This window comes from Dendropsophus ebraccatus, chromosome 8, assembly GCF_027789765.1.
Source record: "Dendropsophus ebraccatus isolate aDenEbr1 chromosome 8, aDenEbr1.pat, whole genome shotgun sequence".
NCBI classification, from domain to species: Eukaryota; Metazoa; Chordata; class Amphibia; order Anura; family Hylidae; genus Dendropsophus; species Dendropsophus ebraccatus.
The window spans coordinates 44,639,106-44,651,297 of NC_091461.1; the positions used below are offsets into that span (position 1 = coordinate 44,639,106).

Sequence of the window (12,192 nt, forward strand, 5' to 3'; positions counted from 1 at the left end):
AGAACATATATTATATGAATATAATATATTATACTAACAGAACACATATCAGATGTTAAAAGTGAAACATTTTACTATACATGAAAAAAAAAAAACTTATTTAGAACTTGATGGCAGCAACACAAACTCAACACAAACTCAAAAAAGTGGTATAGGGAGATGTCTATCATTTTGTACCATCCCTGGCAAGTGAAGAGACCAAGTGCTGTAGTTTTGGGAGATTAATGTTGTCCCTTTCTTACCTGATGTTGGATTCTAGCTGCTTAGCAGTCCTTGGTGTTCTTTGGCCAATTTTGTGGAATAAGAGGTGTAAAATTAAAGTGTCACTGTAGTTACAACTTTCAAAATCTAAATCAATAGTAGATGTGAAATAAAGCAAGTTTGCAATTTACATTCATTATGTTTAGTTATCATGCTGTAAAACAAAGCTATACTTACCAGGAATCCAGGTCCAGTCTCCTGAAGGCAGCTTTTTAGTCTTGTGCTGGTTATAAAAAGAGACTAAACGGATGAAGTCTGGCCTTCACGGCTCAGTGTATCCATCAGTCACATGACTGCCTTCTCTGTGAGTGCACATGACCTGGGGAACACGGGACTTCCTGTGTTAAGGCTCTTAGAAAATAAAGAGAGACTAAACACAGGAAGTACCGTGTTTTTCATGTTAACAAAAAAAATGTAAATTGTAAACTTGCTTTATTTCACATCTACTGTTTATTTAGATTTTAAAAGTTGTTATAACAGGTCCACTTTAAGGGGTTCGCCGTGTTTTCCGTCACTGACGATCACAAGGTCTCTACTCATTGCCACTTTCTGATCCCAATTGATCAAACTCCTGGTTAGCAAATCACTGACTGCAGTGGTCATTTAATTCTCCTATACTGACATAGGGCTAGGAACTGGAGATCAGGAACATCAGAAAGGCACCAGTGGGGAACTGGGCAGGTGAGCAATGTAAAAATGCCAGACAACCAGTTCAGAAAATAATTCTACTGCATATCATTTCAGTTATGCCATATACTGACATACAATTACTTCTGATCATAGTGAAATACCCAGTATGTTACCATTAAGGTTTACCCTTAAAAATTAATATAAGTCTCTGAAACGTTTACATAAGTTTTGACTTTTTACATCAGACTAAAAGCTACTGCAAAGCTTTTCTGTTCAGGTGGTCTATTCTGTGCTAAAAGGTACAAAGGACACTAATGTATATTTCATTGTAACGCAGTCTTCACCTGGTACCCAATGATTTCATTCACTTTTTATTAGATGTAATACTGACACAAAGCCTCTCCAGCTGACATGAAACGAGTGCCCCCCAGTGTCAGTCTACTCATAACATGCCTATAGTAGTCTAATAGCTGGTAAGTGATAGCTCAGATCTTATAATGTGGCATTGTATCCGCAGGCCGTGGTAGTATAATGTACAGCAACATAGAAACATACCTGATTTTAAAGTAGTTGATAATATCTTTTGCTTGGTTGACATTAAAAAATGTTAATGTTGCTTTATCCTTAAGCTCGCTATGTCCTATGCCTCTCAAGGCTCTCGCAAGTTCTAATATGTTCTCTTCAAGTGGCATCCTTTTGTCTGAAACATAAAACAGGATTTTAGAGCACTGGTGGTCAATCACATTCACAACCTGAATTTATTGGGGGTCACAAAAGGGGTCCCATTCTCCTGGGTCAATGGGTAGTCATGTAAGGCATCTGCAGCTGCAACTGATAATGCGTAATACTAGGGCTACATGGTTTAAGGGGTCTTCCACTCAAACATAACTTTTCATATGTTTCTGCCCATGGTGAGACTAACAATTTATTCAATACTTCTTAATATCTATTCAGTCTCCTTCCCCCAGTTCTCAGCTGCTGCAATCTGCTGAAGACACAAAAATCTATATGTGAGCTTTTCTCTCTGTCTCCTCCACCCTCCCTCAGACAGCTGATGTAAACAAGTCCCTGGCTAGCTTTATCTGCAACTTTGTAATGCTGGGAGGGATGACCTGAGGTCAAGTTGCTGATGAACTGACAATGATTATCTCTCCAGGCATTACAAAGTTGCAGATAGGGATTTGTTTTCAGCTGTTTTAGAAGGGAGGGTGGGAAGGGGGAGACAGAGACAAAGACTTACACACAGATTTTTGTGTCTTCAGCAGAAAGCAGCAGCTCAGAATTAGGGCAAGGAGACTGAATAGATAATAACAAGAATGGAAGGAATTGTTAGTCTCACCATGGGCCGCAACATATCAAAAGTTATGTTTTTATGTTTGGGTTGAATACCCCTTTAAGAAAAATCTCAAATGAATGCATCCATATGCAGAATAGAATTGCATGTAACATAGAATTTCCTGAAAGATATGCCTTCAATACAGTTGACCCCAGTAAATACAGTGCACCTATTAAGCATGTACCTTGAAGATTTCCCATTAGTAAATATAAAAGCCCCATTAAACCGCTCAGCTGCTGTAAGTTAAAGTTCCTGTCTTTTCCCCAGCAGAATCCAGACACATAATAATCTACCAAGACGGCCTCTTTCAAATCAGTCTCAGGGTCCTGAACATTAAGAAAGCCTTCCATTAGCCTGGAAATGATAAAGACAAAAATTAGTAAAGTTACACAACATTCCAATAAAAAAAACATGAATTGCTAAAAGGAAAAACAACACAATAATGTATTAATAATAACAGAATAATATAATAATGCATTCCCCCTTTAAAAAGGAGCTCTTCTCCCTACACGGCCAATTAGAAACACTTATCTGTTTATTCCAAGAAACTGCCAGGAACACTAGCTATACTTTTAATGTCGGATGCTGTAGTTATGTCCTATCCTGTGCATTTTGTGGAAAGGACATAAGGAATATATATACCCATATGTATAAATGGGAATATGGCTTTTACTGGGTTACACATAATATGTTGTCCACTCTATGGAGACCTAGTAGGATATTGAAAGCACGCTATAAAAACTGTACATGAATTATTTCAGGGTCAGTCAATCACATTATGGGGGCTGCAATTACTGGTTTAAGTCTTACACAGAATAGTCAGTATGTAGGGATGAGGCAGAGATGTAGTTAAATACATGCGGGTGGTTGAGGCAGGTGACATAGGTTCTGGTTACCACTCAGTCAGTAAAAGGAGAGTCAGAACGGTACAGGAGTTGTCAGGCAGAATACCAGTATCGGTAGAGCACACGTTCTCTAGGAACACGAAGAACCAATAACTTTAAAGTGATACTATCACCCCTTCTTATTGTTGCTTCGGGTCATCGGTGGGCAGTGTGACCTACACGGGGCTTCACGGCATGGCAAATGTGTAGCATCTAAGCTTGTGGAAAGTGTGGAGACCCGCACATAGAGTAAGGGAGTGACAGTATCACTTTACGGCACAGGATGTTGGGCGGGACAAAGTTGAATATTACCGATGGGCCAGGATAGGTGGAGGAAGTATTAGACATATGTGTACTGGAATTTAAAACGAGCAAAACTAGGCCGTGTGTAGCCCTGTATGGCAGAATGAGAAGGTACAGCAGAGGAAGCAAGCAAGCGGCTGGGAGAGAAGGGTGCAGTACACTGCTGGGGGAGATGAAAAGACTGGACAGGAAGCATGGAGAACTCGGAACTAGAGGACGGAAATAATCAGTAAGGGTATGTGCACACTACGGAATCCCGACAGGAAATATGTGCGGACTACGCAGCTCTCACCTGCTTACGGACTCTGGCACTCGTCTTCGCCCGTGCCACAGAATCCATTCTATGCAGATTCCATCATCCGTTCAAAGAATGAACAGGCTTAAAATGCATCCACAGAATTATGATGAACTTTCCTTGTGTATTTTTTAATACAGTCATTAATAAGGAATATACAAAACTCTTCAATAGGCCATATTAGGCAAAGAAATTTCCTCCAGCACTCACAAGGCTGTTTTACCTCTGTTTTACATCTTTATAGGACTGATATGTAGGTAAACCTAATATGCAATAGTAGTGTAAAAGGGAAAATGTTACAATACAACCATTCTCAACTGTTTCCATTCACTGGTTGTTAACCACATTACTCTATAAGATATTTCCTGGCCGTGTTGTCAAAGAAAGTAAGAATCTTTTAGAGCCCATCAGTGTGGATCACGAGATGTTTATTTCTGGTAAAAGCAAGCCATTTTGGGAATAGACAGACACTTCGTCAAGTGTTATGTTTCCCGAAGAAAGGGGTCAGTCTGACCCTGAAATGGATATTGAGTATCTAAGATTCTGCACAATCTTTCTTTTATTGTTTTGATCTTCTCATACTTTATATATTGCGCACAGATACATAGGGCAACCACAGGAAACTTAATACTTTCATACTGCAATGATGTATTTGTGGAATACTCCTAGTTCTACTGCTACTGAAATAATGCAAGCAAAGACATATTTGAGGTCCACCAAAAGGTATTTCAAGGGTGTTAAGCATTGAATTCTCACTTAAAGCGATTTTAAAAAGTTTTTTTTTTTTTTTAAGAGCAAATATTATAATTAAACCAATAAAAAAAAAAAATGTGGCTCAGGGAAGAAACAGAGTGCTGCACATCACACCCATGGCTGATACTAGTGCCGCTTGGCTAAATAAAAAACACATCAGAATTTTGTGTATGAATTGATCAAGCCATACTGCCCCATGTACCTCGTGCCGGTATCTGATACACATGGGTCCCTACACTAAGTCCACACCGTGCCAGTCAGTGGCCACCAACCCCGCAGGCGTGCACAGCCAGGGAACGGGGGCCATGGGACGGCCCTGCGACCCCCATGCCACAGGACCAGACCCAAAAACACCACACCAGAACCCGGCCAGCACCGCCGGCGGAGAAGGTCGCCCCCAAGCAGCACAAGTCTGGATAAGATATTGCGCTCACCATAGCTGCAGCAAACAGAATGGGAAAAAAAACAGGAGGGATTAAAACCATGTGCACTCAGGTGTCTCCTGCTAATTGCGGTCATGTGGGTCTCACCAGGAGGAGTGCAATACACGGAGAAAAGAGAGAAACAAAATGTGGCTCAGGGAAGAAACAGAGTGCTGCACATCACACCCATGGCTGATACTAGTGCCGCTTGGCTAAATAAAAAACACATCAGAATTTTGTGTATGAATTGATCAAGCCATACTGCCCCATGTACCTCGTGCCGGTATCTGATACACATGGGTCCCTACACTAAGTCCACACAAATAAGTACTATTCATCCATCAAATCAGCAGTGATGTTGTGGCGATCAATCCGGTAGCACAGTCATTATGTCACATGCATCATTCACGTGACCACTGCAGTCAATCTCTGGCTCTAGCAGTGTTCTGGTACAATCACTGCTGAGGCAAGTGATCACCGACAGTGGTCAGTAATATCACATACATTATTCATATGAAGGACAGGGCCTTGGGGACCACCAGAGCAGTAGTGCTGAAGTACTGGGAGAAAAGTAGTGGTTATTTATTTAATTAATATTATTATTTTGATCAAATTATTTTTTTAAACCCAAAACAACACCTTTAAGAGATTGATGGGATTTCAAAGGGAAAGTAAAGTGAACGACTAAGGGTATGGGCACACTGAGGAATAGGGGCCCTTGAGGAAAGTTTCCTGCTTGAAATTTCTCAATTCAGCTCTGGCAGAATAGGAGCAGAATTCAACCCCCATTGACTTCTATAGGATTCCTATAGTGGATTCAGCCCAAAGAATTGACATGTCCACTCTTTGGGTGCCTTCACAGTACAAAATCCACACAGAGAACTTCCCGTGGATTCTGCCAATCGCCCCCCACTTGACTCTTGACTTGACATGTCAATTCTTTGGGCAGACAGAGGAATCTTCCTGAGCATAGAATGGAGTCTATGGCATGGGCAAAAAGTCAAGTGGGAGCGTGCGGGGGCTAACGGTAGAATTCACAGGAAGTTCTCTGCACGGATTCCGTAGTGTGAGCGCACCCTCTGGGCAAAAAGGAAATCTGTGGCAGAAAATTATGCTCTAAAATGCCACATGAGCAACAGAGCGGAAATCCCATTGAACACATAGGGACATTGCTCTGTTCATATTTTGTCAGAGGAATTTCAAGTGGAAATTAGGAGCCGATTCTGCTTGAAATTCCTCACTTATTCCTCAGTGTGCACATACCCTTAGGGGTATATAACATGTGAGGAAAGGCTGATGATATTGGTATGCTAAGAGAACATTGGGATGCGCTAAAACGGAAAGTACGTTAGTATCTCAGTCCTCTCTGTCAGTTAGCAGAAAGTTTAAGTTTTTTCATTTAATAAGTTAATCTTAAATGAGTGAATGTTCTAGATAGTGTTTCATTTCCTGTACTACATAAGCTAAATTTGCTGTATGTATACTGTATATTTTCTATATGTATATTTTATGCATATCCACAATAAAACACTTTTCTAGAAAAAAAAAAAAAGCAACAAAATATTTTTTTTAAAAAATTGTGCGTTTTTTCCTTTTGTCCATGGAGATAAAAAAAGAAGCAGATTCAAAAGGAATAGGAAAAAGAATAGAAGGTATTATTTTATTATTTATTAGTACTACCTCCTGGATATACTTCTAGATGTGTCAAAAATCTGCCTCATAAGATAAAGAGAATCTGTCAGCAATTTTTAGCCATCAAAACTGCTGACAAGAGAGTTTGAAAAGGTTAGGGTCCCTTTACACAGGGAGATTTATCTGACAGATTTTTGAAGCCAAAGCCAGGAACAGTCTATAAACAGAAAACAGGTCATAAAGGAAAGACAGAGATTTCTCCTCTTTTCAAATCTATCCCTGGCGTATCTTATTGTTTCTTTATTGTTATTGTTTAGGCCAAATGCAGGCCTTGTTGTAATAATGAACAGGCTCCATTAGATATACTTTTATACATACACCAGTAGTATGTGAAGCAGATCCCACACAGTTGCGATGCCGCCCACTGATCCTAAGAATGGATGCCTTGTTCTATTAAATTTATAATACCAAGTAAAATAAGAAATCTGCATTAATAAAATCCGAGCAAGAGATATTATAATAGAGTGCACTGTAAGCAGTCATTAGGATGGTGTTTCATTAACCCTCAGGTCTTGTATTACTTTGCATAATCTCAAGGTTCATTCAAGCGAAAATATCTAAAAATACTAGAGATGTTCTTAACTTCTTATTAGAAAAGAATCCACATTGTGAAGTAGCTGATGGATGATGGGTATGATGGATATGAGGACAAGTAGGTTCTGATTACTATAATGTATGTGTTTTCACTGAATTATTCAGATGAACAACTATTAGTAATGGAAATACGGTAATACAATAGTTAAAGAAAAAACTTCTGACATGTCAAAAGTTCTGATCCGTAGGGGTTTCACTGCAGAGACCCTGCAAATCGGGAGAATGACAGCGAGATGCATGTGGTAGGGCGTTTTATTCCCCAACTCACAGCAATCTCTGTCTAGGCAGCTCCAATATAAGTCTATGGGTTACCTGGATGCAGATAATTGAGAGCAGGGAATTGCAAGGCACTGCCACATGCATCTCCCCACTCGCTCTTCTGTTTAGTTGTGGCTCAGTATTATAATATGTATGCTTTAAGGGATACTCCAGCAAAAAAATAAAAAAATAAAAATTAAATCAACTGGTACCAGAAAGTGTCTGCAAGAAGTGGTGCATTCTTTCCAATTTGGAGAGCAGGAGAGGTTTTCTATGGGGATTTGCTACTGCTCTGGACAGTTCCTGACATGGACAGAGGTGGCAGCAGAGACCATTGTGTCATACTGGTAAGACTACCACTTCCTGCAGGACCTACAGCAGCTGATAAGTACTGGAAGACTGGAGATTTTTAATAAAAGTAAATTACAAATCTCTGGCACTTCCTGACACCAGTTAATTTGAAATAGAAAAAAAAATTCGCTGGACTACCCCTTTAAAAACATACCTGTTGTTTCAAAAAAAATGTTTAAAAACCTTGTTTTGTTTTAGTAACCCTTTAGAGTGGTGAAAAGGTGATGTTAGTGCTCTCCCTGCTGTTATTGAGCCCCACACAGTCCCAATCACAGCACACACGTCTCTCTGCTGTTATATAACCTTATAATGTGTGTTAATTAAGCAGAAAAATAAAAATGCCGCACTGCCCCTTTAACTAATGTCCAAGAGGCAATGAAAGGAACAGGTTCAGTGTGTATGTTAGATTTCCAAACGTACAGGCTAAACATATGGCACAAACATAGTGTGATCCCAGTCAGGTATCATTTACACCATTACACCATATTCAGTGTTTTTACAGGATCAATTTAAAGTGAACCTATGAAACATATTCTAGGTATATGCAACTTTATGCTTCACCGGCACTGGAATAGGAGTTCATTATATTGCTGTTTTTATGTCTGTGTAGTTTTATTACATTAGAAGTCAAATGAATATCTATCTATCTATATCATGCTAAACCATATAGACCAATGATATAAAGCATGATGAGATGAGTAGTGTTGTAACAGCAAAAAGCACAATAAATTGCTCAAAGCTTCAGGCCTTGAAAGCTGCATTATAGCTGCTATAGACACTATATAAATTATGGAGTATGTATTACATGATCATAACCCTCCAGCCGTCACTCCTCTGTCATGAATATAATAGATATTCCTTCACACAGATGTCACCTATATCTAGAAAAGTCGTACTTTGCACCCTCATATCTACTAGTATGTTTAAAGAGGTTCTTATGGCAAGCGGCACACACTTTACTAAGCAATGCGATTGCAAAAGGGATGTGATCCCCTCAATGCTATCTCCGTACAGAACAATGTTGTCAAATGTTATCAAAATAGGTTAATTAAGAAATCAGAAGAAATACTTCATATTGTAGAAAGGTTGGGTGCTTAAAGGGGTATTGACAGCTCCTGATTTATCTGGGTTCAATTTCACCAGCAGGGCCGGCGTCAGCACCCGGCTTACCTGGGCAAGTACTGGGGCCCACAGCATCCCTAGGGGCCCACAGCATCCCTAGGGGCCCAGTCCCGCCAGGGCTGCTTTCTTTCCTCACTGAGACTGGCTGGAGGTAGGGAACATTCACCTCCCTGCCCGGCCAGCCAGCCTCTCCTCCTCAGCCTGATCAGCACTCCCTGCATCTTTCTGTCCCGGCCCAGACCAGAATAGAGGAGGCCAGAGCAGCTCAGCTGCCGGGCCAGGAGATGGGGGAGTGTACGAAGGGGAGGGGGGCAGTGTTTTGTGGAGTGTTTAGAGACCATGGGGGAGATTTATCAAACTGGTGTAAAATAGAATTGTCTTAGTTGCCCCTAGCAATCAATCAGATTCCACTTTTCATTCATCACAGGTCCTTTGGAAAATGAAAGGTTGAATCTGGTTGCTAGGGGCAACTAAGATAATTCCACTTTTACACCAGTTTGATAAATCTCCCCCCATGTGACTCGCCAGTTGCTGCAAAACTCCAACTCCAATCATGCACTGCGGGCAGTTTGTTAACAACTGAAGAGTCACTTGTTGGAAAACAGTGATTTGAGGGACTGTATATTTAGTGTGGTGTTCCCTAACATATAACTTTCCAATTGCAGAAAAACTACAACTCCCACCATGTACTGCTAGCAGGACACAATGGAAGTTGTAGTTGACAACAACTGAAGAGTCACTTGTTGGGAAACAGTGACTTGTGGGACAGTTTATTAGTGCAGTGTTTTCTAGCATGTGACTTTCCAGTTGCTGAAAAACTGCAGCTCCCACCATGCATTGCTGGCTGGGCACAATGGGAGTTGTAGTTTTGCGCACTAAGAGGGGGCTCAACTACAGACGGGATCCTAACCACAGAATAAGGCATAAAGAATGGAAATAACCTAAAAGGCACAAAGAGAGTCCCGATAATGCTTGTATAGAGGAAGGTTTTGAAGTGCCTCAGATGTTTGTGTGGCAGAGGGGGCTTCTATAAGGGGGCTACACAGAGGGGGCATCTCTAAGGGGGCTACACAGAGGGGGCATCTCTAAGGGGGCTACACAGAGGGGGCATCTCTAAGGGGGGTACACAGAGGGGGCATCTATAAGGGGGCTACACAGAGGGGGCATCTATAAGGGGGCTACACAGAGGGGGCATCTATAAGGGGGCTACACAGAGGGGGCATCTATAAGGGGGCTACACAGAGGGGGCATCTATAAGGGGGCTACACAGAGGGGGACCAACTGTTTTACTGTCGCCACGTAAGTAGTCAACAAAGGGGCCCGATGAGGCTCTGTTGCCCAAGGGCCCACAAAACTCTGGTTACCAGACCGGCTCCACTGCTCAAATTGTGGGTGGGATATTTTCTTTTAAGTGACAGACAAAATGAGACCAGTGGCGTAGCTATAGGGGTCGCAGCGGTCGCCATGGCCCCCCCTTGCCACTTGTCTCTGAGCATCCCGAGAAGCTGCGGCCGCGCACTTTAAACCAGCAGCCTATGGGAGGCTGGGACGTGACCTCTCCGGCAGGCGTGATCATGTGATGTCATCACGCCTGCCGGAAGTCCCGTCCCCGCGGCTCGCAAGATGGAGCCGAAGAGGAGGAAGAGCTACTGCCTACAGCCACAGCGCGGATTAGGTGAGTAGGATGTTTGTTTTTTTAGGGGCAGAGCAGGGGGCATTATTAGTATATGGGGGCACCTCTGGGGGCATTATTAGTTCATAGGGGGCACCTCTGGGGGCATTATTCGTATAAGGGGGCACCTCTGGGGGCATTATTAGTATAGGGGGGCACCTCTGGGGGCATTATTAGTTCATAGGGGGCACCTCTGGGGGCATTATTCGTATATGGGGGCACCTCTGGGGGCATTATTAGTATAAGGGGGCACCTCTGGGGGCATTATTAGTTCATAAGGGGCACCTTTGGGGGCATTATTAGTATATGGGGGCACCTCTGGGGGCATTAGTAGTATATGGGGCATTATTAGTATATGGGGGCACCTCTGGGGGCATTATTAGTATATGGGGGAACCTCTGGGGGCATTATTAGTATATGGGGGCACCTCTGGGGGCATTATTAGTTCATGTGGGCACCTCTGGGGACATTTTTAGCTCATGGGAGCACCTCTGGGAGCATTATTAGCTCATGGGGGCACCTCTGGGGGCATTATTAGTTCATGTGGGCACCTCTGGGGCATTATTAGTATATGGGGGCACCTTTGGGGGCATTATTAGTATATGGGGGCACCTCTGGGGCATTATTAGTTCATGGGGGCACCTCTGGGGGCATTATTAGTATATGGGGGCACCTCTGGGATTATTATTAGTTCATAGGGGCACCTCTGGGGGCATTATTAGTTCATAGGGGCACATCTGGGGGCATTATTAGTTCATAGGGGCACCTCTGGGGGCATTATTAGTTCATAGGGGGCACCTCTGGGGCATTATTAGTTCATGGGGGCACCTCTGGGGGCATTATTAGTATATGGGGGCACCTCTGGGAGCATTATTAGTATATGGGGGCACCTCTGGGGGCATTATTAGTTCATGAGGACCACCTCTGGGGGCATTATTAGTATATGGGGGCACCTATGGGGGCATTATTAGTTCATGAGGGCCACCTCTGGGGGCATTATTAGTATATGGGGGCACCTCTGGGGGCATTATTAGTTCATGTGGGCACCTCTGGGGCATTATTAGTATATGGGGGCACCTTTGGGGGCATTATTAGTATATGGGGGCACCTCTGATGCATTATTAGTTCATGGGGGCACCTCTGGGGGCATTATTAGTATATGGGGGCACCTCTGGGATTATTATTAGTTCATAGGGGCACCTCTGGGGGCATTATTAGTTCATAGGGGCACATCTGGGGGCATTATTAGTTCATAGGGGCACCTCTGGGGGCATTATTAGTTCATAGGGGGCACCTCTGGGGCATTATTAGTTCATGGGGGCACCTCTGGGGGCATTATTAGTATATGGGGGCACCTATGGGGGCATTATTAGTATATGGGGGCACCTCTGGGGGCATTATTAGTTCATGAGGACCACCTCTGGGGGCATTATTAGTATATGGGGGCACCTATGGGGGCATTATTAGTTCATGAGGGCCACCTCTGGGGGCATTATTAGTATATGGGGGCACCTATGGGGGCATTATTAGTATATGGGGACACCTCTGGGGGCATTATTAGTTCATGACGGCCACCTCTGGGGGGCATTATTAGTATATGGGGGCACCTCTGGGGGCAT

The 12,192-nt window shown here is 42.8% G+C and overlaps 1 protein-coding gene across 2 annotated transcripts in view; it reads right to left on the reverse strand.

The window, feature by feature from the left end:
* Positions 1 to 12,192, reverse strand: part of CABCOCO1 (ciliary associated calcium binding coiled-coil 1) — an 86,790-nt gene that overhangs the window by 57,826 nt on the left and 16,772 nt on the right. For both annotated transcript variants that reach the window (XM_069979067.1, XM_069979068.1), the window contains exons 3-4: positions 2,412 to 2,581; positions 1,447 to 1,591 (exon numbers count right to left, since the gene is read on the reverse strand). In XM_069979067.1, the coding sequence (XP_069835168.1) occupies positions 1,447 to 1,591; positions 2,412 to 2,581 (315 nt within the window). The remainder of the gene's footprint in view (positions 1 to 1,446; positions 1,592 to 2,411; positions 2,582 to 12,192) is intronic.